We start from the raw sequence: 27,998 nt of genomic DNA, 5'->3' as shown, positions 1-27,998 counted from the left end.
TACAATCAAAAGCTGAGCTGCTCCTGATCCGTGGAGGCGTCTGTGCTGAAAAGCAACTAGCCAAAGGGAAATGCTGTATTGCCGCATAGTGTTTGTTGTGTAAATCGTAAAGTATTTGTCGAACATGACGTGCTCGGGGACAGATGCTGGGATTTGCTGTTGAAGGAGCTTGAAAGATCTCAACATGTCCTGCTATTGTTTTTTTGAAAAATGATGCATCTTCATAAGTATAGAATTGCACCACAACCCATTCCCTGAGATCTCTCCTGCACGCGTCTCTAAATGCGTTAAAAAATCACACACAACTCGTTAAAGCGTAATCCTCATCTTTTTCTTGATGCTTATTCTGAAAACACAACTGGATATTGGTGAAAAGATCAAAACTGGGTGTCTTCCAGGCTTTTCCCCCATTCTTCTGAAATCGAGGTCCAGCTGACGGTGTGTGTAAGACGTGACCTAGGCTTGTCCCACAAATGGTCTTTTATTGATGCTGGAACTGCCTGTTTACCTCTCAAATGAGGCAAAGTGATTTCACATTAGATTTCAAGAAAAGGAGGCCCTGATCTAAACACGGAGGCCTGATATTTGGACTAAATGCTGCACTTAATACGAGCAAAGTGGCACATGGTAATGCAGCGTTGCTAATGTCACACCACGCTGTACATAAATGATGAATCACGATTATAATTTACAGGAACGTAAATGTCTTTGCTGGGACAAAATCCATTACATCTTTTAGTTTACCGCAGTCAGTCATTAGTCCAATGGTGAAGTCAGTTTCTGCTCTGTTCATTCAACTTGATGCCCCTCAGACCAATTATTGCTGTCTGTAAAATGTGAGTCCAGACAGGTTCTCCTTCAGCCAAGAGTGAGTCACCCATCCATCCATGAAGGTGAATTGATCTCCGGGAGGCTTTATTGCCACTGCTGACCATATTTTTGCTCTTGCCATCAGTTTCAGAGAACAGACTGACATGGATTTCGTCCTTTAACTTTACACTATACAAGTTATTCCACAGAAATATCTGGAGGCTTAAACAGTGCAGAAGATTTCCAAAAAAGCCCAAAACTCAGAGGTGGCTCAAGGCAGATCGACCCCCTTTAAAACCAGTGAAATGACGGGAAACAGAAAGCCGGACGTCCATCCGTTCTCTCAGCTGCAGCAAAGCTGGTCAGAGAGTAGCAAGGTGTCGTAGCCGTAGATCTCCAGCAGGTGGAGCAGAAAGAGCCGGTCTCCATGGGGGTCCAGGCCCATGGCCCTCACCGTCTCCTGGGTGAGGGTGGGATCGGGGCTCCCTGCCACCTCGCTTAGGGTCTGGAAAATCCTGTTGTTCTGTTCCAGGAAAAACCTAAGTGGTTCAAAATTGAAAAAGTTTGAGACATTGTGAGAAGCGTTTTCAGACTCATTTGCGCAGTTTGAGAGATAGATCTGTGTTACATAAACGGTTAACTTACAAGATAAAGAGATCCTCTTCACTGGATACACAGTCTCCATTCTCCTCCTGGGAGTACAGCAGCATCTGCCTACACACATGAGGACACACATAATTTACTTAAATTCTTCATTATTTCCCACTTCTCTTCAGAAAAGCTAGTGTACAAGTGCATCATTTGTGAATCAACCCAAGATATATAATGTCTAATTGTATATTTTGTATCAGTCAGCTGTTGTGTGTCACCTGCCTCTGTTCAGTGAGTTTGCGGTACTTGTCCCTGTCTGCAGCGCTGAGGCGCAGCAGAGGCTTCAGGCCGTCTCTGTAGGTCTTCACGTTCTGATTGTCCACATACACATCATACAGATCCTTCTTCTCCTCAAAGATCTTCTCAGTGGTACCTAAACACACACACGCATACATGCAGCGTAACACTTTCTGGCATTAAATTGTTGACTGAATATATTGGAGGGCACATATGATGTCACTGAACTTTTCACCACACACAGGTCAACCTACATGCTACGTAAGAGAGCTCATTCTCCAGCGCGCTGATATCAGCCACGTTGACGTAAAAAAAGGGGCGGAACTCTGGCACGGTCACGCCCACCCCAGGGATGGAGATGTTGGCCAGGCAACAGCAGCAGTACACTGAGATGGATGAGGCGTAGAGGGGGGAATTAGAGGAAAAAGCACTACATCATGCCGAGAAATCTCATTTTTCTGTACGAAATTCTTAAAATCTCGTCCATTAGAATAAAAGTCTTGCTCACCCCGGTAGCAGACCACTCCAACGGGAGGAGGGGAAAAGATGAGGATGCGTTTCCGGAGCAGGGCCAGTTTCCACAGCACCATGATCTGCTCGCCAAAGAAGCGGATGAACTGGGACATGCAGCCTGCTGGGTGGGTGATCTGCACGGGAGGCATCAGAGGACACAGCCGGGCCCACAGGCTTATTGAGATACACAGTTTACTGGAAATGCATCGCAATATCGAGAGGCCCATGCCGTCTTTGTAGTTGTGTGTATATGTTTTATTGGCACATTTTTACCTTCATTTCGGGATGCATGCTGTGGTTGAGTGCGGCTCCCCAGGCGTTGGCGGGACATGTGGTAACAACACCATCACCACTGGGAGGCAGGAGAGCTCTCTTGTCCTCATAGAAGGCCTCCAGGGGAGAGTAGTGGCCTGGGGACTGAAGCTGGAGCCTGGAGAGCACAAAGTGACATCCAATTACAGGTAGATTTAACAGTGTAAAACCTTTAAATTTACCATGTACGCAGAAATGCAAGACAAAATTTGGTGATGGCAATTATCCTCCAAAAATAACTCAAACAAAAGCCTGAATGTGAATGTTTTTTGGTGTCAGGGCACATTTTGTGTGCTGTTAAAGCCTTTTTTTAAAGTGGAATACAGTTTGATCACATGCCACCATCCAAATGGATAATCTGAGGTTTGTGTTTTGTGGCTCAAGGATGATATACTGTAGAATAGTAGTAGTGTAGAGTGAAAGGAGGATTATTGCAGCATTTTAGTCCTGCTGCTTTGAATTATGTTCACACTTTTCACATAGAATTTTTTTCAATGCGCCGACTCAACCAGATCAGTGTTTTAAAGAATTTCAGGCTTATTTTTTGCCAAAACACATCTCCATGTATCCTGTCCTTGTGAAACAAATTCTGCTCGCTGCCAATGCCAGGGGACACATGGAAAGCCCAAGATCAAAATGAGACAGAGATATAAATTCCTTAATGACTTAATCACCTCATTACCAACAGTGGGGCCTTTGTATAAGGAACAGAGAACTTGCCACAGCAGATAGAGAATCCGGAGCGAGCAACATGGAGAATGACAATTTAGGAGCATGACCACTGCATGACATGGGGCCAAGTGTGGAAAACAAGGAGCAGGGTTGATACATCTTTGTCAAAGTCCCATTCAAGCACTTCTCAAGCATTTCCAACACATTCATGCTCTGTGAAATTCAATAATCATTTATAAATGATTATTTCACTTCATCACAGTGAATCAGGCTTCTGATTATCAACCAAACATTACAATCCAGAACCTTCCGACTCAAATTCTCCTATCTTGGCTAAGGAAAGAAGTGAGTAAGGCACAGTTCTGGGCTTAGCCTGGCCTCCAACCAGGAACATCGTAGACACTGTGCCACTCATTGAGCCACGCCTCATCGTCTCTGCTGGAGGAAGGACGGCGCCTTTGTTTACTATGAGCCTTTAAATCCTACAATCATTAAGTGCAACTTAGAATAGAACACACCACCACTCACAACTGAGACAATAACAAGCCTGAGGCACTGAAACACTTTGGAGCAAAAGGTTCAGAGTAAGTTTGATATAGTCGCTGTGCTTCTTTGTTCCGCAGACGAAACAGCTCAAATGCTTTGGACAGCAAACAGGCGATATGATGTCACATTGTGTCAGGTCAGTTTCATCCTGAGAGCACACCTGAGAACAAGGTGCAAGCAATGGATGTAATGGCAGGATAGGAGACCGGCTGGATGGGGGCCCTGGCAGGATTGGAGGGAGAGCTCTGTTCCAGACAAAACAACCATTCAGCCTCTAACAGACATCATTACAGCAGAAAGGGTAACCCCGGCAACTGTCATCGTCATCCACACCTGGACACAAGGGACTCCAACCACTCTGACGAAGATCGTTAAAGCAGCCAGGAGTATCAATGACCCTGATTGTGACTAATCATGAGTATCAATGACCCTGATAACGACTGCACAGAGGTTAAACCCTCAGAATCCCTGTCAATCAGTCAGAACTGAACAAGCCCCTGGGATGAGAGGTGGGACGTCTTCAAGTTTTTACTACCTGCTTTAAATGACCTGACATGTTCAGGAATCTTAAATGTATTTTGATGATCACTGCAGATAATGTAAAGAAGTTGTATTTCATGGAGGTTTTGATTGTGCAGATTGTACAGTTGGCCTGACATGTTTGCAGACACAATGTTGCCACACAAATCAGTGTCACGGATGTGGGATGTAACTCGTTGTTGAGTAACTACACTCTGCCTGAAGCCAAAACCAGCTCGCTGTAACTCTGTTTGAGTTTCGAAATAAATCTCACGTTCATGGACAGATTAGTGCCTGAAGCAAACTCAAAGAAACAAAGACGTGTGACTGTGAGAGGGAGGACACTGCAGGACAGCAGCATGATCACATCAGCAAAATATCCAAAGTGTGGTGATGCTGAAGGAAAGGACACGAGAAAAGGAAAGCAGGCAGAAAGCAATTAAGTGTGGAGCTAAAGAAAAGTGTAGAAGAGACGCACTAGCGGCTCCTAGAGGCCATGTTGCTCCATACACACTACACTACACCCCTTCCAGTAACAGTAATAGCTTGTTTTAAGTGCATTTAAACACATGGCTCTGTTGTAATGGCTCCTCTTACCTGACCTGGTGCTCCAAGAAGCTCATGTAGCGGTACAGCAGGGTGTAGGAAGGAGACAGGATCCCTACCGACTTCATCCTCGCACCGCGCTCCACCGCACTCTCCACCGCCATGTTGGCAAAACACGCCAGGCCAAAGTAGCTGCCCTTCCGGAAGTAGCTGTGGACGGAGAATGGAGAGAAAGAGAGAGAGAAGGAAGAATAGAGGGAGGGACAGAGACAGAGACAGACGGAGGCGTTAGTCATGATAAGCAAAGGCATTGCCAGATGGCTGTGCTTTTTTTGTGCCAGGCAACAGTTTCTGATGTTCTGTCCTGTCAGGAGAAGACAAGGGGGAACATCCGAACACTCCAAAGTGGCTTCCTCCCCTTCATCCAATATGAAATAATATACGATTTGCAAACACTTTATTCATTATTAACCATGCTATGAATTCTGGAAAAGGCAGCAGCCGGGCAGTGGCGGGAAGGAAACACACACACACACACGGTCAAAGAAATCATATGCACACACACTTACATGAAATCTGTGGTGACTCGGTGGGAGCCACTGGCAATGGCTTTGAACTCGACTCCTTCCAAGTCCATATCCTTGGGCAGACACCACTCTAACATGTTGCCTGTCTCACACACACACATACAGAGAGAGAGAGAGAGAGAGAGAGAGAGAGAGAGAGAGAGAGAGAGAGAGAGAGAGAGAGAGAGAGAGAGAGAGAGAGAGAGAGATAGAAAGATGAGGGACAGAGAGTAAATACCACTATTGTCCATCTAGTCTGTGAAACCACGGTGACGAAGCCCAACTGGATTCCTTGGAATTCATTATGGCTGAATTGAGCGGTGACGCTAAAGCAGCAGCTGAGCAAATACGGTCTGATAGGAGCAGGGCGACGGAGAAGGTGACTCATCTGATGTGGTTTTATATCATCTGGAAATGTCTGCCTCTTACACACTGAGGCTACAAGTAAGCCCCCTGTATTTGAACACTTAAGATGCTCCAAGGCCTCTGTGACAGCTGACACAGACTTTGTTTAGTATCAGTTTTGTTTGGTTTATGTAGTATGATGTGCCTCTTAAGAACTGAGGAAATTCCCCTCAAATATATATCCTCTCCAGTGTCCAGCCAGTCAATATGAAAATAAAAGGCAGTAAATGTTTAATAGTGTGGATTGTGTAGTTTTGTTTTGTATTAATTCAAGTATAATATATTTTTGATATTACTTTGAATACATCTTTGGCATTAGGATGTGCAGTGTTTGAGTATAATTCCCTTTAGAACTTCTATTCTATAATATATTCTGCCACAGTAGGTTTTCAATGATCTAATTGTCACGGTTGCCATAAATGTTTATGTTTTGATTATGTGGAAATACAAATGCCTGCCAATATATCCTTATCTGATTTCTTGTGAAAAGTTCAATATTGCCCAAGGTCTGCTGTCTATGCTAGATGCTTTATTACTTGCACAATCATACTATTTGGATGAATGTCATATTGAATCAGACTGTGAAGGTGTATTTAAGAGGTGTCACCTTCCCTTTTACAGTTTACACATCTAACCTAAGGTGTACTTGCTATGCAAGTTAAATAAACTCTTGCACTTCACAAACTTTGCAAAATGAAGCAGCGTGTTTTCCAAGTTAGTCGGCAAATTGTTGATTTACCATCTAAGTGTTGCAATATACCATCAATTCTGATCGTGATGGTGGATTATCATTCCACTCCTGCATCATCAGGGTAAGATTATGAGAACTAATATGTTGGTTACATGTCTCCACCTGAACACACAGGCCAAGAATGAGTTTAGCTGTAGGTATTTATCTGTTGGTATTGATAAAAACAGCAGCAGCTGCTTCCACCTGGTAGGACTCTGGTTATCCAAAAAGGTACCTCAACATTTAGAAACTTAACACCCAGGTATCCTTGGCCTATTGATTCACCTCCTAAATAAGAAACCCAACCGGCTATTGTTGCAGGGAGACACGCTCTGTCTTCACCATCTCCCTCTTTGCCTCTGCCAAGGAGGTTATGTTGTCACCTAGTCTGTCTGCAGGATATCAGCCGTTACTGTGTTACACAAACGCAATGCAAACAACCTGAGTTTGGCAAGATTCTTCAAATGTGAATGGGTGGATGTAAGGTACAATATTTAGCAATTTACAGAAATGAGCTATAATGTGTTAGTCATTATTTTGTTTAACTGTTTCTACTATCACATCTGTATTTCCAAACAGGCTTTAGAATAAAGCTACGTTTTATACCATACTAGACAATAGGCAATCATATATTTTTTTTTAAATGATTGCTTCATGTCAAAATAATAATAATAAAACAGCACTGGTGGGCCTTGGCAGAGGTATGTGTTCTTTGGCTACCCTATAGGTAAAAAATAAAAGGGTCCAGTCTGCAGAAACCAACATGATCTCCTCATCTGGCATGTGTGTGTTATGTATTTGGGTTAGCACATGTGAGGCTTTTTGAATGACTTCACTAAATCTATTGCTAGGTCACAAACAGCCACACTTGTAGGTCCTGCAGACTTGCAACAAACATGCGCTCTTCATTTTGGGCGTAACACACAAGTATCTTTCGAGATTATGGAAGGCAGGCCTGTTTCACCTGCTCGTGATTGCTATTTTACCCTTTAGTTAAGTCTAAAACGCTCCACCTTCGCCCATTTTTAAGGAAATCTGTGAGATTTCATCTTGGTTTGTTGTAATTGTATCATGTGTATGTCCCACCTGATCTGGTATTAAATGTGACCACAAAGACCGACACAATCTGGTCCTTTTCTTCCCATTTCACCATCCTGTCTTCCAACGACACCTCCCTCGCTGCTGAATCCGAGAGATGCTCCTCTGTGTCGGGACGCAGCGCATCGTCCGCGCCCGCCGGGGTGCTGGAGGTCGCGGCAGGAGCGCCGCAGCCGTCTGCGTCGGAGACAGACCTGCTGGTAGTGGGACCCCCTGGACTGGTGCTCCACCCAAACCCCGGCGCGCTGCATCCCAACGACCCGCGGGTGTTGGTTGGGCTCGCAAGTCGGTCCTTGCCGTTTACCGTTCCGCCGGGCTTCTCCGGGGGAGGAATCTCCTCCCAGTCCAGCAGAGGAGCTCGGTCCGACCGCTCCACCATCCTGTCAGCGGTCCCCGCCTTGGTCTCGCCGCAGATTGTAAATGATGTGTGTGCCGACAGACGCCAGGTCCATCCGTGGAGAATTCCAACTCAAAGTACCTATTGCATACCGAACTTATCCAGAGCTTTCCAGGTCATTTACATTCTGCATTCAATTAATTTTTTGCGCAGCCGCTTTAACTTATTGCTTTATAATCGTTCTGGTTGTAGTCTGAGGCGCTCATAAATTTGATGCCGTTGAGAGGGCAACTCCTTCGCTCAATTCAAGCTGCATTCAGAGCAATTTGACTCGGTAGCGTTCCTCCCCTGTTGCCAATGTGTTTTATCAAACGTTTTGGAACGTGGATGCTTTGAATGCAACTCGTATGGCACTGTCGGAATTAATCTTATTTCCCCGAGATGCACTTTCCATCATATGATTTGCGATATTCCTTATAGCCACGTTCGTCACAAATATATAAAAATCGAAAATTTATAAATCACATTTATCCAATATAAATCGTAGGTATTGGGTCATTTTACAGCTAACCAGGGGACTCGGATGTGGTGAATGTTGCGAAGCGAAATCCGGGTCGTAGTTGGTGACGCAATTCAGTGACACGTCAACTATACGGAAGAAGAATCTCTGGTCAATTAGCGCCGCTGGTACAAGGAACTGCAGTATTATCGAAATGGGTAATATTTCTATGTATTCATCTTAATACATTGCCCGTCTATCCAAATAAAACACATATAACATATCCCGGCGTGTAAAACTAGATATATCTGTTTGTTTAGTGGTTTGTCCCTCCTACGCTGTGTAAAACTAGGTCGCGGTGCTGCTAGCATCGTTGGCTACTTGTTCTGTTTGCGCGTGGTCGCTTTAAAGATGTCTTCATTACAGAGCCACGTTTAGATACATACGTATAGACTTTATGTACTCCAGCATGACAACTGGCAGCCTTAAGCTATGTTCCATGATTATTATATCTAAGATAACCTAACGCAGGAAATCGATTAGTCTTTAGTCGAAGAAACATTCTTTCATCTCTTGTCTCTGTGTGTGTGTGTGTGTTAGTGCTACAGCTGACCCCAGTATTGTAATTTATACGGTTCACATAAGTTTATAAAAGTGTTCAAAATGACACACACCCATAGATGACCAGATGTCTGAAGTGATGGGCACTAGTTGCTTAAGTTGTGTGGTCAGCAGCCTTAATAAGGCTGGAGATCCTCATCACCCCATACTATAATCATTTTAATAATAATTGAATACCAGATCCCATCGTCAGTAATGTTTCCTGCTGTCCTCTCCAGGTGGGTTCTTCTCCAGTCTTTTCTCAGGCCTGTTTGGCACCAGGGAGATGAGGATTCTGATCCTGGGTCTGGACGGCGCAGGGAAGACCACCATCTTGTACCGGCTGCAGGTCGGAGAGGTGGTCACCACCATCCCCAGTACGTAACCCACTCTGTGTCTGTGCATCCTGCCTAGAGTGAAAACCAATATTTGTAATGCCGCAGTTGTAGAAAACAACACATGCACACCCAAAAGAGAATTGTATAACTAGGATGGTGTTTCCCCTGGCTGGCTGCTCTGTACTCACCTCCATCTGTTCTCTGCGCAGCCATCGGCTTCAACGTAGAGACGGTGACGTACAAGAATCTGAAGTTCCAGGTTTGGGATTTGGGAGGTCAGACGAGTATCAGGTAGGACTACGGGCCCAGTATCCCAGGTGTGAATGTGTGCAGATCTACCACATCTCACCTTCTCCTCCTCCCACTTCCCCAGGCCCTACTGGCGGTGTTATTACTCCAATACAGATGCAGTCATCTACGTTGTTGACAGCAGCGACCGTGACAGGATGGGCATCTCCAAGTCAGAGCTGGTGGCCATGTTGGAGGTCGGTGTTCAGCAAGCCTTTTATAAATGAGAACTAACCCCCGAAATGCCAGTATTGAAGTGCTACAGTGCATTTCTTTTCAATTCAGGCTTCACTCAGATTATAATCTTGTAGTAGGAACATCGTCCTCATTACTTAGCACAAAGGCCACACATGTTTAACAAACGTGTGGCCTATACAAACATGTGTCCTGTAGATGAAATGTAGACCTCGTTTACACGCTGCATCAACATTAACGTGTGGTCTGTATCAGGTATATGATCTGAATAATGGTGTTAACGCTCGCAGGCCCAACGTGATGAGGAAGAGCAGAAAGCATTCTGATCGTGTGTGTGTGTGTGTGCGTGCGCTCGTGCCTGACCTAATTTCCCCTCAAGGGAGAGAAAAAACCCCCTTGCAATTCAGTCCGACCAGCAGAGGCCGCTCCCACGCAAAAACAGTTATTTTAAGAATGGTTGTTGCCAGGAAAAGCTGCGACTTTCACTGCGGCGGCTCTCCAAATAACTGTCTGCCTTTGTTTCAATCCAGGAGGAAGAACTGAAGAAGGCCATCCTGGTGGTTTTTGCAAACAAACAGGACATGGCGGAGGCCATGACGCCCACAGAGGTGGCCAATGCCCTGGGCCTTCCCGCCCTTAAAGACAGGAAATGGCAGATCTTCAAGACCTCGGCTACCAAGGGCACAGGCCTGGACGAAGCTATGGATTGGTAAGAGCGACTGTACATTTATGATCCCGTCTCTGCCATGAATACACTGAAGACACGCCCATTACATTTGTACTGCAGCGAACACACCACCCAGCACTGTCACTCATTCAACACTCATCAGTATTGGTTCATATTTAACATATTGCACAACATGTTATCAGTGTGTGTGTGTGCCAGCGCTGAATTGCATTTGTTCTCCGTCTTTGTAGGCTGGTGGAAGCCCTGAAGAGTCGGCAATAAATGTTCACAACCCAGTCTGTATATACTCCCGACCTTTGACCCCCCCCCCCCCCCCCCCCCCCCCAAAACGTATAAAGCCTCGATGATGCCCCTCCTCTTTCGGACAAGTGACTGCACTCCTTTCCTCCCGCAAATCCCGCTCCCCCCCCCCCCATGCCTAATGCCTTTCAAGCTGCAAAGTGTCAGCTGCAGTAACATCTGGACTGGGTACACACACATACACACACATAAGTTATCACGGATTAAAAGGAACAGATAAATGAAGCTGCACCATCTTAACCCATCGTCTTTGGCGATAACGGCGCAAAACCCGAACAACCAGAGAAGAGGACGCTGCCGCTGAGGTAGCAGCAGCTTGATTTGCCAAATTTGCCCGGTATACGACACTGGACTCACTACATGGGGGTCAGATTCCATTTTAAGTCTCGGAAACACTTCCTCCAGGGGATCTTTGGATAATGTACCTTTTTAAACATCCCATCTACAGATTTGGACACTGAAGACAACAGTTTTACTGGAGCCTGTCCTGCTTTTGTATGATAGTCGAGCAGAGTTGACCTCTTGAACTCCTACTGTTTCCCCTCCTCGTTTCGTTTGTTTGTTTTTTTAGTGAAGGCCTTTTTTTTCATTGAAATCCTCGAGTGCAGCTTTGGCATGTTAGTCATTTAGTTACTGAACACTAACTGTATGCTCAAAGTTTTATGATTGCATATTTATATCCGCGTGTACAGGGAAAATGATTCACAGTAAAGGTTGTACTCAGTGATTGTACCATTTTGTGTTTAGGTTTATTTGATTGCCGTAATGTACAAATATCAAGAGGGGGATAACTGGAGAAAAGGTTGGGTCTCTTTTTAATTACAAAAGTTACAGAATAGAAATTTGTTGAACTCTACACACTGTTCCCAAAACACCAACAAATAGGATTTAAGCTCGTCTCAATCTTCAGTTATTCCCTGCAAACATATATTTGTTAAAGCATAATTGATGACCTGATTACTTTAGGTCCAGGAAATGCAGAGGATTTACAGCGCTGTGTCATCTGAGCAGCTTTCCTCCCCCAGTCTTTCCCCTGGTCATTGTCCTTGTGCATCTCATGGCGCTCACTGCAACATCGCCAGATCTTTGAGTGCGTGGCTCCGGTGCTTCTTGGCTTTGTAGCCCGGCCGAAGGAACTCGATTTTCCTCTTTTTCGCTTCTATCTTGTTCTTGTGCTTCTTGAGTTTCCTCTTGGCAGCGATGTCTGGGTTCGCCACCGCCTGGGGGGAAACGGAGACGAGCGTGGGACAGAGGACAAACGTAAGTTGAGGAGGGAACGGATGGTAAGGCAAACATCCTGCAGAGTCACTGACAGGCTGGAGGCCGGCGTGTGTACCTGCATGGCTCGGTGCCGTTTGCGTGCCGCCCGCCTCAGTGAAAACTCCTTCTGGACTGCAGAGTAGGCCAGCGAGAATTTTTCCAGTCCTACATGCTTCTTAAGCAGCTCAATCAGCTCCTGGGCCAGGTTCTTCAGCGTAGGATCTGGACACAGAGACAGACAGACAGTATTGTCAGTGGAACAGAAAATGCAATAATGTGTGTACGCCACCAGGATGTAAGCTGGATGGAGAGGTTACTTTGATCTGCGTAGGTGCTGTCCAGCTCCCTGTACAGCGGTGTGATGATGGTGGTGAGATACGGGCCTAGCCGCTCTTTGCCCAGGTCCATGGCCATCGCCCCCAGGAACTTAAACACACATGTTCTCTGCAGAGGAGAGGGGAGGAAAAAAGAATAATGTCATGACTAAATACTTTTCCATACTTTTGAATAAACTGAAAGATAAAGATGTAGACTTGGTTCTTGACCCTGCAGTCGTGAGATGAGAGTGCAAAGGTCAGCTGCTGTTGTCTTACCTTCAGTGGAATTTTCGGACTGTATGCTGCTTCTCTCTTCGCCATCAGTGACAGCTTCTTCATCAACCACAGCAGGGAAGGAGGTCGGTCATCTTTGTCATCCTCCTCCTCATCTTCCTCCTCCTCATCCTCTTGTTTCTCCTTGCTTTCATTTTCACCCTGCTCTTCTCCCTCCTCTTCACCTCCATCTCCGTTCTCCATCTGCACCTCCTCGGCTTCCTCGGGCGACACAACGTCAGACTCGGGGGAAATTAGGTAAATCACCTTGGCGACGAACAGCAGGTTCTTCACCACCTGTGGGCGAGGTGGAATACAGCGGTCAAGACAAACCTCACTTGAAATCCACTTAAATCGATTTGATTTGATTAAAGTTTGATCGATCACCTGCTCTCCTGATGCTGTGTCCAGGAATTTCGACTGCAGCTGATGGCAGAAAGACAGCACCAACTCTCTCATCTAAAAGGAAAGCAGGAATAAAGAAAGAAGCTTCAATTAAAACAATCAATTGTCTAAATATACAGGAATCCAGAAGTCATGACACACAGCGAGTTGTTCCAGTCCGCTTGGTCTCACCTTCTTGTCCAGGTTGTTGGTGACGAAGGCCGTGGCCACTGTCTGGGACGACGCGTTGCCTTCCTCTCCTTTCCAAATGGCGACCAGCTGCTCAGGCTGATGTGCAGCAAACAGCTGGCCGAAGAGCTGCGAGGCCGTGAGCCACACCCAGCAGTGGGGGTAACGCAGGTGGGCTTCAATGTGACCTGAAGGTGGAAGATTGATTTAGTGCTTGTGTGAGAATGTGTATAAGTAAGCGAGAATGTGTGTGTGTGTGTGTATTTTTCACCCCAGATATTGCTGAGTGTGTCCTGAGGTTTGCAGAGCTCCAGCAGGCCGCAGTGTTTGGTCAGTTTGGTGATGAGTGTCAAACTACTGAACAGCAGCCGGTCCGCTCCTTTCTCATCCTCCTCCTCCTCGATCTGGGAGACAGCGAGTGACAAAATGTTAGACCTGACGTGACCTGGCTGATGCTGTGAAATGTGTCCACTCACGTCTTCATAGTTGTCGGGGTTGATCTCTTTGTCCAGGAGGGGAAGGAGGTCGTCCATGCGCCGAGCAAACTTCTCCTCCTCCACCTCCACAAACAGACCACACATCTGAGCACCCAGACGCCGCAGACTGGCCTGAGAGGGAAAAGAGGAGAGAAAATGTATTCAGTCAGAGATTTTAATAAAAAAAGAAAAAGGATTTTAACAAACGACAGTGTTGGACTCATTTATTGTACCTTATCTGCCTTCAGCCAGGCGTTGACGAGCAAGAACAGGCTGTCCTGGTGGTTCAGGTCAAGTTGTGGCAGCAGGCCCTTGATGGCCATGGCGGCCATTTTCTTACAACGCGCCGAGTCGTCGTTGACCACGACCAGAGAGAGCGGTGCAAAGAACAGGCCGCTGTGCCTCAGCAGCAGGGTCTGACCGGGAGAATAAACATGATAACAATAAATGACAGATATGATCTAATGTCATCTGAATGTGTGATGTCTGTGTTTGTTTACGTGTGTGTGTATTTGTGTACCGACCTTGGGAAAGATCTGGAATATGTAGGCCAGCATCTCCAGCACGGACTCCCTCCCTGTGTCGTGCTCGTAGGAAAGCTGAGCCACCACAAAGTCTAAATGCGATTTGAGCTTTTTCCCCAGAGGATAGTCCAGCAGGTACTTCAGGTAGATCTGGGAAAGACAAAACATGGCATCTGTCAGTCTCTGTCTGTCGCCATCTGTCTGTTTCTGTCCATCTGTCTACATGTGTGTACCTGTCGACAGTGATTTCTGATCATGGCGTTGCTCCCGGTGACGGACAGCTTGGCCACTTTTTTCATCACCGCTTCCATTTCTGGCACGACCAGCTTCCTGGACAGAATTGCCTGGAAGAGACGGGACGCACATACAAGATACAGTATGTCACATTTTAGGGAGGTCTAGCATGCATTCGGGACAATGTTTCGATCTCATCTGCTTTGGTTACCTTCAGCAGACCAAAGGCTGTGGCCTGGCGAGACAGATCGTAGATGTCCTCCTCGGCGTACCCCAGCAGCACCTGCAGCTGCGTCTCCGAGATGGGGTTGCCCTTTACGTTCTTCACCAGTATGGTGATGGACTAGAAGAGGAGCAAAGATGCAAGAATGGAGAGAATATGGATGAATGCTGTTTATCTTAAAGCACGACAATAAGAAGGTCTTTAATCTTCAGGGGACGTCACATTTCATTCACTCTACCTTGAAGCAGTTCTGGACGAGGTGGTAGTTCTCGCCACGGGCGGCGCCGGCCTTGGAGTAATCCTTCAGCAGGATGAAGAGCTGCTTGGTCAGCTGGTCGGAGTTCTGCTCCACTGCCGGCAGCGGGAACTTCAACAGCCACGTGAACGCCACCAGGGCCTCCGTGATCACCTGGGAGGAGCATGCGATGAGGACGGTTATAATAATATATGAGAGGAAGAAGAGAGGCTCAGATGAGTCGGAGCTCATGTTTGTGGCAGTAATAAAGGTCAAAGCTACAACCTTGACATGCATGGAGTTGAGGCAGTCGAGCAGCAGGCCGACAAACGGGTCCAGCATCTCCAGAGCCGAGGCCTCGGACGACGTCACTTTGCCTTTCTTCATACTTAGGTGGAGCAGCTGAGGAGTAGATGTTTACACTCATTAACACATGTTGGCATCAACGTCTCTGTATGTACGCTGACTCCACAGGATGTGCACCTTGAGGCCGGCGTCGATGAGGACGTGCATGTTGGTTCGGCTGCTGACCGGCGCTTTCTGCGCTCCCCTTTTCGGGGTAGGGGGCAGGAGCAGGCAGCTGGGAGGCGGCAGTCGGGGGTCTCGGGGAGGTTGTGCCGACGCCTTTTCACTAGGAACGCACAAGCACGCACAGGAAGTGAGACATGCTCGACACAAAAGAAGAAGAAACTGATTGAGTGTGTTTTGATTTGGCTTCCTACCGGTCTCTCTTGGTGAGCAGCGGCAGGCTCTGGCTCACCAGGCCGTGGCTCAGCAGCAGAACGTCCTTGGCACCCATGCCGTCGTTGACCAGCAGACCCAGCACCAGCCGCCGCAGCACGGCAGCCACCCGGTTGCACACCTTCAGACGAGATGTGGTCTCCAGTATCTGAAAGGTGAGGGAAAACAAGAAGGAGTACATTTATTGCTTTATTCTTGAGTGAACGCTGCTCTGCGTCTCTAATCAGAATCCTCTGTCACCTCTTTAAGGGGCAGTATGAGCTTGGTGATGGTGTCCTTGCTGCAGAACTGAGCCAGCAGCTCGTAGGAGTCCATGCTCTTGCTGTGCCGCGCCTCCATCAGCTTAGAGACGATTCCCTTCACGTCCTTCTCCTCTGCCACAGGCCCAAACAGCTCGTTGTTGAAGATCTGAGGAAAATAAATGGAAGTAAGTGAAGAGGTTACCTGTGCTATGTACCCAGAAACATGAAAGTCCGCCAGAAATACCAAGGATAGATCCTGAGTTATGGATAATCAAGTGTTAAGTGTTTGATACCCATGGGTGTGTGTGGGAATGAGAGGTGCAGAGGAGCAGAATCTTTCTTACATCTATGAGCATGTTCATGCATGGGTCCAGCTCGCCACTCTTCAGGTTTGGCCTGAGAACTGAGAGCAGCTGATACACAGTGAAGGTGAGCACATGGACCTGAGGGAGGCAAAAATGAAAGGGATATCAAATATTTGAAGTACAAAAACCCTAATCTGTGTGTAAGTGTGTGTGAGTGCGCTCTTACCTGGTAGCCTTTTACCAGGAGGCCCTGCATCTCTTTCAGCAGGTAGTGCAGGAATCTGAAGCCCAGTGTCTCAATGATCTTCACCAGGGTTCCCCTCGCCACATCGCGGATCTCCTGGAAACGGTTCCTCAGCAGCACACACACCTTGATCAGAATACTGGATGACACGCAAGCATATATTTACAGCCAAATTACACAAAATGCCATATTTGAACGCACATATCTCACACACACACACACACACACACACACACACACACACACACTACCCGGGTAGATTTGCCTCCATGATATTTGGAGGAAGAGTCTGCATTATCTTAACCATGGCGAAGGCGATGGGCACCCGCGCCACCTCCTCCTCCTTCACATCCTTCGACTTCACTGCCTTGTGCTCCTCGTCACGTTTCACCTGGAGGACAGACACACACATTCACAAACCTTGAACCTAAAGCAATCCATTAAACCATATTTTCCAATTGAAGCTCGTCAAAGGAAAACGAACGACTGAATTCCAAAATAAATTCACTAATATGCTTCATAAGGAAATACACGGCAGGGTTTCTTCTAAATGTGCAGTCTGTGTGTACCTTGGCAGTGAGACACTTGTGTAGACGGGGCAGGACGCTGTCTTTCACACTCTTCTGGATGGAGGTGATCAGGGTCTCCAGCTCCTCTCTGCTCTGTGGCAGCCCGCTGGACACTGCGGTCAATTTGGGCGCCTCTGCTCCTTTAGCCTCCTTGGCAGTTGTCTTCTTTGCGATTGTGTCCTTTTGTCCGTCGGTGGTGTCGGTTTCCATAGGAACATCTGCGGAGGTGGCAGTCTCACCGTCGGCCTCCATGGTGTCCTCTTTGTCGCTCGCATCCAATTCGTCAGGTACGTCGTCTTCTTCGTCACCTGTGCCGACTGGGATGCTGGCCGCTGGAGGAAAAATAACAGCTACCTTTTATTACATTACACATGAAGATGATGAGAGCAAAAAGAGGATGAAGATGAAAGGGAAATTAATGCGTTTTCGATAACTGACCTTCTCTGGCCTTGGCGGCTTCCATTTCCCTGGTGAGAGTCTCGTGGTCAAAGTGGAAAGCATCCAGCACGGCGACCAGCAAACTGCAGCGAGGAGAGGAAGGAAGAAGCCCGGTTTATGACAAAGTCTTCGATAAATCGCGTGGAAAAGAGTGCAAGACCCAACACACTCACCTGACGGCCACTTTCTGATCCACCTGTGCGGTCTGTAGGATGTGGACGAAGTGGCGCAGGTAGTAGAGGTACTTGGACCACGTCAGCTTTCGGCACACGGCGCCTACGACCTCCACGGACGCCGAGGTCATGTGCTCGTGCTGGAAATATGAGGAGAGGGAGATGTTACACTCCTGAAATGTATTGTGTATATGCAGTTTCCTGTGTGTGTGTGGGGGTGTGTCTGAGAGTCACCTTGAGCATCTTTTCATCCAACACAGCCGTCATGGCGTAAGGCATGATGTAGTTCTGGAGGGAGCGTGGCGTCATCAACACTGTGCCCTCCGTCAGCTGCTTGGCCAACCTCCTGAGGGCGCGACCTCTACGGTGGATCTAAACAAAAGGAAAATAAGTTAAGACAGGGAGGCACTGACGGGGGCGAGACGTGAGGGTTTCGTCGGTGCGTCTCAGGTCACCTGGATGTGCTTCATGTGCTCAAAGAAGTCGGACTCGGGGTCGTTGTAGTTGGTGAGTTGCACCAGGTCTCGGAATTCCTTCTTGGAGGGGAAAGTCTTGACCAGGCAGGCGAGAACGGTGGTGTAATCGTGCTGCACGCTCTGGCAGGGCAGATGGCGGGATGGGTTGAGCAGTGAAAGACATTTAGAAGTGTATGTGCATGCGTGTATGTGTGTGTGTGTCTGTGTTCCTACCTCTGTCTTGCTGCGGAGCCCCTTGTGCACAGCATCCAGGATGGTGTGTTGCACAACCTCCTTGTAGAGCTGCTCTCCGGGCCCCACTGCTGCCAGCTGGGTGATCACCGCAGACAGACACATGGTGGCGTTGTCTGCCAGGGACATGTCTCCAATCTGCAGGTGGGGATCAATCACACAAGTTTACTGTTAGAATCAGGAAAACAAAAACAATTCTGAGGACAAGATGATTCGCGTGCTCACTTCAAAGGTGTGGAAGCAGTTGTGTATGACAGTGCTGATGAAATCCATGTCCAGACTCTGCATGTCTTTGATGCGGCGGGTGGCATCTTGGAAGGCTGTGAGGCGGAGGTCAAAGTAGATCTCGTCCAGGTGTCTGCTGTCAAAGGCGTTCAGCTGGAGACGGAGACAAATTTGCTTGTTATGGCGTTTCACTTGTCGAGTCGGGTATAAAATAATATTACTTCGAAATTTGCTGATGAAGCACCTTTGTAGTCACTTCAGTGATGTATGTGAGGGAAGGCTCTAGGTCTGAGAGAGTCTGAAAGCAGAGAAACAGAATAAAAACACATTCTGATACGGTATCAATTAATTAACAGTAATAATTATAATCAAAATTGGGTTCTTGTACCTGGAAGGCGCTGGTGAGGGCCTGCCTGGGCAGCTTGTTGTGGATGACAGAGAAGAGTTTGCCGAGCGGGCGGAGGAAGGCGGAGGGCTCCTCGCACTGCCGCAGCAGATTCTGCACGGTGGCCAGGATGTCAATTTCCGTCTCCTGGAACAAAAGCGCAGAGTGAAGTCATTAAAAGGGGCAACATGGAGGTAATATGGATTCAACAAATGTTTTAAGTTTTTAAACACTTACCTGTGAGTTGTTGCCTTTCTGGAGGTACGGCAGCAACAGGCTGACGAGTGTTGAGCTCTGCTCCTTGTTGCTCACAAAACGGCTGATCCTAAGACACAGTGACACATCCGCACATTAGCTTCAAACAGAGAGTGGGCATCTCGGGCTATATTTCACATCTAGAGCAGTCCCTGTATGTAGACCATCGTTCATCCAGGTGACTCGTGTGGGGTGAAGGTGAACTTACTTGGAGAGGATGTTGAGCTCTTTGGCTACCTGGACCTTATACTTCTTCTTCCTCAGTCTCTCTTTGTTGCGTACAATCCCACTGAAGTACTGAAGCAGGGTGGAGATGTGGGGCAGCAGCAGCCTGGAGCCCTGAGTTAATGAGTCTGGACGAGACGAGACGACAGGGACTCTTAACCTCAAACTACTGTGTGCTTATATTTTGGTAGTTTTGATTGAACAATTTCATGTCAAAAACGCCTCCTCACCCGCAGTGATGTAAGCGCCCTCTGCAGGCTGGGGAAACACGCTGCCGTTCACGCTCAGCTCCGCTTCGGCCTCCGATGCGACAAAGTCTTCCGCGGTTGCGAGGGTCTCAGCCACGTCCATCACCAGGGAGATGGTCGCCGGAGACGCATTCTTGGCAGAAAGAAGGGCGAAGACGTTGAGAAGGACGCTGCACTCCGGGTGGTCCGGCCTCTGCTTGGCCAGGAGGGGGAAGTATCTGAGAGGACAAGTGAATGAACAACACTGTTTTCAAAGGTGTACACACATATGAGGAAATGTGACGTCAATCACTGGAGGTTTAGGCTCTGACCTGGCGTTCTTGCACCACACATGGATGAGTTTGAGCAGCGGGGTGGGGGAGTAGGGGCTCTCAGTGGGCAGACGGCACACCTGGACACAGAGACATTCAGAATTAGATTCACACATGGACACAGCACATGCATATATCCACCGGGGCGAGAAAAGCATGGAAGGTTCGCATCTCCACATCGTCTACCTGAGGCCAGATCACAGCCTGGAAGACAGCATCCAGCTCATCCTGGCTGAAGCTGTACGAGTCGAAGCCGTCGAAGAAGTCCTGGATCCTCAGGACGCCGAGACGCCGCAGGTTCTTCAGGGGGCTGATGCATCCTGCTCTCAGCTGCACACGAGAGGAGGACCAGCACAAAATACAGATATTGAGTTTTATGACTTGGGGATTTGACCGACTGACCTGCCGGTGTTATCTTCAGCTGGATGCGTGTTCTCGTTTACCTGATCCCTGCCGTCCAGGACGGTGGAGACGGAGGCGGTGACGCACAGCAGGATCTGCAGCACTTTGGGCAGGTAGCCGTGGATGAGGTGGCCCAGCTTGTGGATCACCACATTGACGATGTTCAGAAGGCCATGCTGGCGGCCCAGCGGCAGGATGGCGCCGGCGTCTGTCTCAGACACGGCTCTCTCTACCGCGGCCAGACAGGGACCTGGTGGACAGAGATGACCAGAATGTAAACTTCAACGGGAAAGTGTGAATATGCGGCGACTTGGACTAGAAAAAAGGCGTGACCCTGAGCCCACCTTGGCCGTGGTGGCAGACGGGCTCCAGCAGGAGGTCGATGAACATTCCTAGCTCCTCTGCCTGGCAACCCGCCAGGAAGCGCAGGATGATGGAGGAGCGGGAGGTGGCAGTGGCCTTCCCCTGGAATTTGCTGCCGGCCTTAGTGCGCAGGCGACCATACAAGATCCTGAGACACACACACACACACACACACACACAGCAAGCACAAGTAGGGTCGTTATTGGGAATTCGATCATGTATTTTACACACAACACAGCAGTCGAGTGAGAAATGAATGTGTTCTTGGGGCAAATAAATTAAAAATGAGGGGGTCCCATCCTTTCATGCTTGAGTTTCAATTTGTACAATATTAATTGTACCGTTCCCACATAGCCACATAGGCTGTCTCTGCAGCATTCAGGAGGACAACTTACATGGCAAATGCTAAACTAACACACAAATGTAGGTAAATGAAAAACACGAGTACACACCTCATGAGCAGTGGAATGAGTTTGTCTCTGTGAGAAGCTTCAACCACCCCTTGCTCCTCTGAGATGTTGAAATGCACAATCTCCTCTTTGAAGTGTTTGTCATCCAGCAGCCTCTCGAGATTCTCCCTGAACACACACACACACACAAACAAAGGTGAAACAGAGCCATTTTGTGACTTGCATCGAGTCTGAATTTTGAAAGTTTTATCAAAAGGACAGATGCTTGAACCCGAGTTATGACTGTGTAAGGCCGCATAGCACGACATGAAATGAACACAAAAACGCAAACTTAATCTTTGCAATCTGCGCCCCGGGATCGAGGTCAGTGTGACCGGCCAATCCTCATCGCTGAGGCGGTGCATAATCATAATCTGTAACATAAAACCCCCGGGGTGGACTCGTCCATCTGCAGACCGGCCTGAGGAGCAGTAAGCGGATAGCGTGATAACAGACAGTAGGGGGGCATCAGCTCCGAGGTGGAAGTGAACATTCCTGCCTTCCGTAATCGTACACGCCCTGAGGACAAGGGGTCCTGATCCCTATCATAGACCCACACAATGGGGCTCATTGAGGAGGACGGAGAAAGGCGCGTTTGTGGGCTCAATAACAATTTTACAGTGCGTTTGTTTTCCATGTTTTGTGACTTTATTATCTCACTTGTACGGCAGCGTGTTGGGGTCTTTGTAGGTGAAGACACACTCCAGTGCTGTTCGCTGAATCTGTTGGTCCTGGTGGCACAGCAGCTAAAGACAGAGAGAGAGAGAGAGATCGGATGAGTAACATATCTGCATGATAAAGGGAGCTAACGTCTGTGTATCAGAGGGTGGTGAGGTGGGTGTACCTGGTTGTAGAGTTCAGTGAGGCTGCCCTCCATGTAGAGAGAACGAGGGTTGGTGAATTTGGCAAATACTTTCAGATGAGCCACCAGCTGTCTGCGAGGGGGGAGAGGGAAGAACTCATTCAATTCAAACATACAAAACAATGATAACCAACACAGAACCAACAGGATTGCAGCAGTTTCAATAGAAGCATCATCCTCCTGTTACCTTCATTCACCATGATATGATTGATGAAGACGAAAGGCTTACTTGGCTGCAGCTCTACGCGGAGGTGCCTTCTTCTGCCGTCTCCCTCCCCCCTCTGCCTCCTCCTCTTCTTCTTCTTCTTCTTCTTCTTCTCTCTCCTCCTCTTCCTCCGCAGAAATCCCAGACTCCTCAGAGACGGCGTGACTCCTCTTCCTCAGGTCCTGCGTGGGCGCCACCAGCAGGTCAGCGGGGTAAAACTCATTCCTGAGAAATAAAAAAAAAAAAAGGAATCAGAACATGCAAGCCGGTGACCCAACAGTCGTGAACTCTTCTTCAAATGATGTTAGCTTGGTTCTGAGGTTACAGACCTGATGAACCGGAGAAGCAGCGGCGTCAGTTCGCGGCTGCGTGGCTCCACCCTCGCGGGGAACTCTGCCATGGCGCGCCACAGCAGCCCACGGAAGTTGGTAAAATCTGTGCGCTCATTGGGGTAGCAGGTCAACTTTAGCTGCTCGAGGAACAGCGTGCCCGCATCCCCGCTTTCGATGACGTCGCAGCCCGGCTCGCCGTGGTGGTGGTGGAGCTCCTCTTGGTCGTCGTCCTCATCGTTCTCCTGTAACTCTTTCTCTACGATTACACAGGGAGGAAGGGGGTTGAGTCTCTCGCTGATTCTCTTTTGTCTCGACAAATATGATGCGTTAGGATCCGAGCCCTTACCAGCCAGACCTGCCACCATCTCCAAATGTTCATGGAAGACCCCCCAGAAGTCCTTGTTTTCCATCCCGCTGGCGTGGCTCCTGAGGAGGGAGGAAACACATTTTTTGGGGTGTTAATCTTGCAGCACCGACATCGCAAGTTCCTACTGTCTTTGTGTCACGTTCTGTTTCACTCACACAAGAAGCTCAATGACTGCATCCCACAGCGGCCGGAAATTCACGAAAAGCATTGCAATGAGGTAACGCAGCGGCACCTGAAAGGAGCAGAGTGAGATGTCAGTGTGTAATGACCCTTTACAAATGCATTAAAGAGGCAGGCTCGTTTCGGAAATAACATTATTAAATAAACTAAAAGCAGCGACAGTATTTACCTGCTGGAAGGTTCCATGTGGCCCCAGGGGCAGACTGCGCTGCACCAGGTCGTGCCGCAGCTTCCGGAGGTGGAGCAGCTTCTCCCTGTAGTCCTGCACGGAGGCCGGCACCTGCTCGGCCTGCAGGCAGACGGCAAACACCGGCTGCACCTCCAACTGCTCCTCGCCCTGGACAGACGGACAACCAGAGCTGAATGTTGTCGCTGTGAGAATGTGTGACGCGAAATAAGAGTGCATGACAGACGGACGGACGTACCTCAGCCTGGGCAGGAAGCTCTGCCTCAAAGTGAGTCAGGATCCTCAAGGTCAGCAGTCGGATCTGAGCGAGAAACCAAGCGACTTGTGAAATCTCGGTGCACATCTTTGCGAGAATGTTAGATTAATTTCATTCTCCTTCTGCCTTTCTAGCAAACCGACCGAAGATCTTACCTTGGAAATGTTAGAGGAAAGGTTTGCGTGTAGGATCTGGTAGAGCTCCTGCAGTGCACTGTGGGAGAGGTGCTGGGAGACGCCGTTGAGCGACAGGCGCGTGTAGTACAGGTCTCCTAGTAACAGCGCCGACAGGTCTGTGGGGAACTTCCTGTCACAGCGAGGAACACACTCACTTATAAGTTAGCCTCAAAGGGGGGGGGATCAGTGTGACATCTAAAACACACACACACACACACACACACACACACACACACACACACACACACACACACACACACACACACACACACACACACACACACACACACACACACACACACACACTCATAAACACACACACACACACCACTTACCGCAGGATTGTAATGACCTTGTCTACAGTGACAAGCGAGAGGAGCTGGGCAGAGCCGTCCAGAGTGAGGAGACAACTGAGGGCCTGTCCGGCTACAAACAGACCGGCTGACGGGGAGAAAAGATTGATTAATTCCATGGCTGGATTAAAACAAATTGGTACAAAGTAGATATGACGGCATTACAAAAGGGAAATGCACACAAACCTTTGCTCAGATTCCCTGTCTCAATCTCACACAGGAGGTGGTTTAAAAAGGTTGTGATGGCGGGGACAATGCTCGCTGGAGCCAGAGGTCTGAAACAGAAAACACAACTGATTTACCAAACAAATCCCACCAACAGGCTACCAACCCGCCCCAAACAATTCATCAAAATGTCTGGAAACACCTGTGTCTGTGTGTGAGTGTTTTACCTGAGGTGCGGCAGCAGCAGCAGGGCCGCCCAGGGCAGCGACAGGTCATCGATGAGTGGAGCCGACTCCTCAGGGAGGTCGATCAGAGAGAGCACCAGCTCCGGCACAGCTGTCGACTCACCATCCTTACTGCTCAACATAGGAGAATGAAGCGAGCGACATGGCTGTCATGGAAAGTGCAACAATGTGGATGGTGGTCGGTGTTTACATTGTTATGCGTATGTTGACTCACCCTGCCGACTGTCCGGTGAAGAGCAGCGGGTAAGTTTCGAACGCCATGGAGCCGTCGGTGGGAGGCGGGGCCTTGGCCAGGATGAGACTCGCCAGCACCTCCAGGCCGCAATGGCGTGAAACGGGGTCGCCGCAGCTGAACAACCCGGCGGTGAAGCGCAGCAGGCTGGGGAGGAAGAGCTGGAGGGAGAGGAAAAAGGGGAGAGACGCGGTAAAGATCGCAATATGGATAAAATGGTAAAAGGGTCGATGTCAATGAGTCGGTCTACTTCTGACTAACCTGCTCAAACTTGGTCATGGTGAACATCTCCTTGGTGAACTCCAGGATCAGATCTTGCTCTGTCTTGCTGACAAACACCTTGAAACCAAGATGGAGCATCATAAAATCCATCCAAACAACCTACAAGTATTTTTTGTCTCACTTGTCACACACCCACACACACACACACACACCTTTTGCACTGTCTCCTGGATGAGCACATTGGGGAGGCTGATGTTGTCCCCAAGGAGGAGAGAGGAGGTGATCTGGAGGAGCAAACGTGAGCAGGGCCTGGACAGAGCTGGGCACTGAATCAACTTCAACACCGTCTGCAGGTATGAGGAGAGGACGGGGGACAAGGACACGATTGAGTCAAACTCTTTGGACAGGTTTTGTGTTCTGGATCCACCAGCATTCAAACCAGCACTGTGCTCCTACCTGGCAGACGGCCTCTGGCTTTGTGACTTTAGCTCCATCCTTGTGAGACACCAGGGTGTGCAGAATGAACAGCAGCCTCTCCAACTGCTCTGCCGCCTGGACCGACTCTCCTGTCCCCTCCAATACACCCAGGAGCTCGACTACACCGACCTGTCCATCGAGGAGGAGGATGAAGGCAAACACAGGGGCACAGAAGTTGACATCCAATTTCAGATTTGGCAGCTCGGGCCGTGTTTCTAAATACGCATCTGACGTTCTGCCTCTACCTGCAGGGAATCCCACAAAACCAGTAGATGCTCTCTGTCAACGTGATTGGCTGCAGCCTGGGCCATGTGATCCAGAGCGTCCCTGACCGTGTCCCATGACAGAGAGACTGCAGGGCAGGTGGTTGGACCGAGCTTACGCAAAGCCACAGGGAGAGCCTGGTGCAGAAGATAGAGACGTGAGAGTCATATCTATGACACCTGTACATGAGACTGTTCATTTGTACATATTTACATGATTATGATAAACACAGAAAATATCTGCAACATAATATAGCTTAAATTTGTAACTCACATTTGTGGCGCAGGAGTGAAACATGTTCCGCACCCCTTTGCACATCTCAAACAGCAGCTGACCTGCACCCTCTGCTTTATCAGGGTGCTGCTGCAGGTCTGAGAACACATGATTCATCAGGGCGTCGAGGTCTGGAACCTGTGGAGCGCAGCGCGACGGAGGGTCAGTGCATCACTTTCATGATGGACGCAGGGATTGATTAGAAAGATTCTCCAATTTATCAATGCGTCAACTGTGGTTCAAATAAAAAAATAATCCAATTCAGGAAAGGATCACTCACCTTTCTCATCAAAAAAGAGAAGCTCTCTGCTGCAAACTTGCGGATGTGCTCCTTCTTGTGCGCCAACAGCGTACTGTACAAACTGCATGGAGGGAAAAATACAATACACCTCCATTAACATGAGAAAAACCTGATAGGAAACCTGCAGTAAGCTCAGACTGAAGCATCTTGTCGAGCTGGAAGATCTTTGTTCTTCTCACCTGTAGATCTTGGGCATGTCCTTCACCATGAGCCTCCACAGGTACTTGTAAAGGTACGAGAGGCACGTGAAAGCCCATTCCAGCACCTCGGTATCCTTGGAGTCCAGCAGCAACGTGATCAGGACGAAGAAGTCGGGGAAATGGGGGTAAAAGTCTGCCTGCAGGTCCCTGGCCAGCTGCACCACGAGGCTGCAGGAGGGAAAGGAGAAGAGTTTGAGCGGAGAAAACTGGAATGAAACGCACAGAAATGAGGTGATGCGACAATTCATTCTCACTCACTCCAGTAGTGGCTCGTAGGCGAGACTGTTCCTCACTGCCAGGTGTGTTTTGAGACTCTCTACTATCGCCTTCTGATGGAAAACCAGCAGATTAAAGGACTGGCTCTTGTTGGACACCTCTTTCAAAAATGTTGCTGGGAAGAAGATTGGACAAAGTCAATATTTGATCAAGTACAATTCACCCAAACCTGCTTTTCCCTTCAACATTTACAACAATACACATACTGAAGTTCTCCGTCAAGTTTAGGTCTCTCCATTTTGTCAGTCCTTCGGAGAAATACGTCTCCACCTCCTGCAGGGGGAGAAGTAAAGATACAATCAGTCAATGAGTAAGGACGGTCAGACGGCGTGTTGCCACGGCTGCCGACTGTACACACCTCATCATACGCGCTGGTCCTGTCGATACGATGGATGACGTTGATGTTGACATTGGAGAGCCGTTCAGCAAAAGTGAGGAACTGAAAAAGGAAACGACAAAAGTTGAGGAAAAACATATAAATCGAAACTCAAATGTGTCTAAGCAGAATAATATACTGGCTAATATACTGGTTAAATACGTGTAAAACCATAGAAAGGTAATGCATAGAGTTTGTTCTTAGAGTTTCAATACTGTACGAGTTGTGTTAAAGGCAAAATAAAAGTGAGATATTCTATTTTATTGGGTTTTGTCGCCACTGTGTCTGAGCAAACCGAGCAGTTACGTCCAGAAAATGTTGTTAGAATGAATATCTTCTGGGATCAAACACGGTCAGAAATACTACAGTTTTAGACAGTATAGACACAAAATTAAAACAGAAATGTAGATATATAGGCAGAAAATACGTGCTCTCGTGAGGCGATAAATTCCAACATGGTGTATATAACTTTGTGTAGCTCGGCAAAAAAACAACCATATAACTTGCACCAATGTAGCGCGATTTAAATATCTTGTCGATCAAACGAAAATGAATTTAGGAAAGACAACTCGTCGAAAGTGTGAATACTGGTAACATCTCTCAGCTCTCACCCTGTACGTGTTCTCCGATTTGTGATACGACGACTTGGATTTGATCTTCATCTTTGCACTGTTTTCTGAATCCACCAAAGATCAGCATGCGACTAAAAGAATCATTAAAACATTCAATTATTTCTCGTGTTGGCTACAAGTGTTTATACACACGCCGACAACAGGAGGCAGCCATTTTGTACAAAGCATCA

At 48.1% G+C, this 27,998-nt stretch overlaps 3 protein-coding genes across 3 annotated transcripts; 1 reads left to right on the top strand and 2 right to left on the bottom strand.

Moving 5' to 3' along the window:
• Positions 1–21: 21 nt before the first annotated feature.
• Positions 22–8,225, bottom strand: LOC143002384 (DENN domain-containing protein 11-like). The gene is made up of 9 exons (XM_076152463.1): positions 7,594–8,225; positions 5,376–5,475; positions 4,858–5,016; positions 2,485–2,641; positions 2,207–2,345; positions 1,953–2,084; positions 1,680–1,834; positions 1,456–1,520; positions 22–1,349 (listed from the first exon to the last, which is right to left on the bottom strand). Exons 1-9 carry the CDS (start codon positions 7,982–7,984, stop codon positions 1,154–1,156), a joined length of 1,494 nt encoding a protein of 497 aa, XP_076008578.1. The 5' UTR covers positions 7,985–8,225; the 3' UTR covers positions 22–1,153.
• Positions 8,226–8,549: 324 nt separating this feature from the next.
• On the top strand, positions 8,550–10,863 carry arl1 (ADP-ribosylation factor-like 1). Its single transcript, XM_076152440.1, has 6 exons — positions 8,550–8,659; positions 9,281–9,418; positions 9,589–9,670; positions 9,753–9,864; positions 10,393–10,571; positions 10,781–10,863. The coding sequence occupies exons 1-6, from the start codon at positions 8,656–8,658 to the stop codon at positions 10,809–10,811; spliced, it is 546 nt and encodes a 181-aa protein (XP_076008555.1). The 5' UTR covers positions 8,550–8,655; the 3' UTR covers positions 10,812–10,863.
• A 775-nt stretch (positions 10,864–11,638) lies between these two features.
• utp20 (UTP20 small subunit processome component) lies at positions 11,639–27,980 on the bottom strand. The gene is made up of 61 exons (XM_076152430.1): positions 27,808–27,980; positions 27,179–27,259; positions 27,027–27,093; positions 26,803–26,935; positions 26,524–26,712; positions 26,324–26,405; positions 26,044–26,181; positions 25,752–25,907; positions 25,486–25,635; positions 25,242–25,376; positions 25,069–25,146; positions 24,790–24,968; positions 24,558–24,686; positions 24,352–24,440; positions 24,148–24,253; positions 23,792–23,942; positions 23,619–23,681; positions 23,363–23,530; positions 23,169–23,245; positions 22,993–23,072; positions 22,644–22,902; positions 22,339–22,539; positions 22,092–22,182; positions 21,908–21,993; positions 21,251–21,376; positions 20,780–20,946; positions 20,477–20,685; positions 20,220–20,363; positions 20,034–20,113; positions 19,705–19,940; positions 19,458–19,602; positions 19,232–19,319; positions 18,998–19,141; positions 18,854–18,907; positions 18,610–18,762; positions 18,367–18,522; positions 18,133–18,273; positions 17,912–18,049; positions 17,678–17,817; positions 17,505–17,587; positions 17,067–17,398; positions 16,749–16,888; positions 16,480–16,636; positions 16,293–16,391; positions 15,947–16,114; positions 15,688–15,854; positions 15,449–15,596; positions 15,251–15,367; positions 14,969–15,139; positions 14,719–14,850; positions 14,507–14,617; positions 14,274–14,423; positions 13,983–14,165; positions 13,750–13,881; positions 13,545–13,677; positions 13,277–13,461; positions 13,088–13,159; positions 12,704–12,997; positions 12,428–12,554; positions 12,187–12,332; positions 11,639–12,070 (listed from the first exon to the last, which is right to left on the bottom strand). Exons 1-61 carry the CDS (start codon positions 27,856–27,858, stop codon positions 11,915–11,917), a joined length of 8,463 nt encoding a protein of 2,820 aa, XP_076008545.1. The 5' UTR covers positions 27,859–27,980; the 3' UTR covers positions 11,639–11,914.
• Between the last annotated feature and the right edge of the window lie 18 nt (positions 27,981–27,998).

This window comes from Genypterus blacodes, unplaced genomic scaffold (genome assembly GCF_046128005.1).
Source record: "Genypterus blacodes isolate CSIRO-AG114 ecotype Tasmania unplaced genomic scaffold, CSIRO-AGI_Gbla_v1 ptg000007l_1, whole genome shotgun sequence".
Lineage (NCBI taxonomy): Eukaryota > Metazoa > Chordata > Actinopteri > Ophidiiformes > Ophidiidae > Genypterus > Genypterus blacodes.
This window is presented reverse-complemented; position numbering and strand designations above follow the sequence as displayed.

Coding starts and splice junctions, on each gene's coding strand:
- LOC143002384 (XM_076152463.1), bottom strand. CDS start 7,984: ATGGTGGAGCGGTCGGACCGAGCTCCTCTGCTGGACTGGGAGGAGATT. Junction 5,476..7,593: donor CACATTTAATACCAGATCAG/GTGGGACATACA, acceptor TGTGTGAGACAG/GCAACATGTTAGAGTGGTGT. Junction 1,835..1,952: donor TGAGCTCTCTTACGTAGCAT/GTAGGTTGACCT, acceptor GTGTGTGTTTAG/GTACCACTGAGAAGATCTTT.
- arl1 (XM_076152440.1), top strand. Junction 9,671..9,752: donor GGAGGTCAGACGAGTATCAG/GTAGGACTACGG, acceptor CCACTTCCCCAG/GCCCTACTGGCGGTGTTATT. Junction 10,572..10,780: donor CTGGACGAAGCTATGGATTG/GTAAGAGCGACT, acceptor CCGTCTTTGTAG/GCTGGTGGAAGCCCTGAAGA.
- utp20 (XM_076152430.1), bottom strand. CDS start 27,858: ATGAAGATCAAATCCAAGTCGTCGTATCACAAATCGGAGAACACGTAC. Junction 19,603..19,704: donor GGGCGCTTACATCACTGCGG/GTGAGGAGGCGT, acceptor CGTCTCGTCCAG/ACTCATTAACTCAGGGCTCC. Junction 12,071..12,186: donor AACGGCACCGAGCCATGCAG/GTACACACGCCG, acceptor GTTTCCCCCCAG/GCGGTGGCGAACCCAGACAT.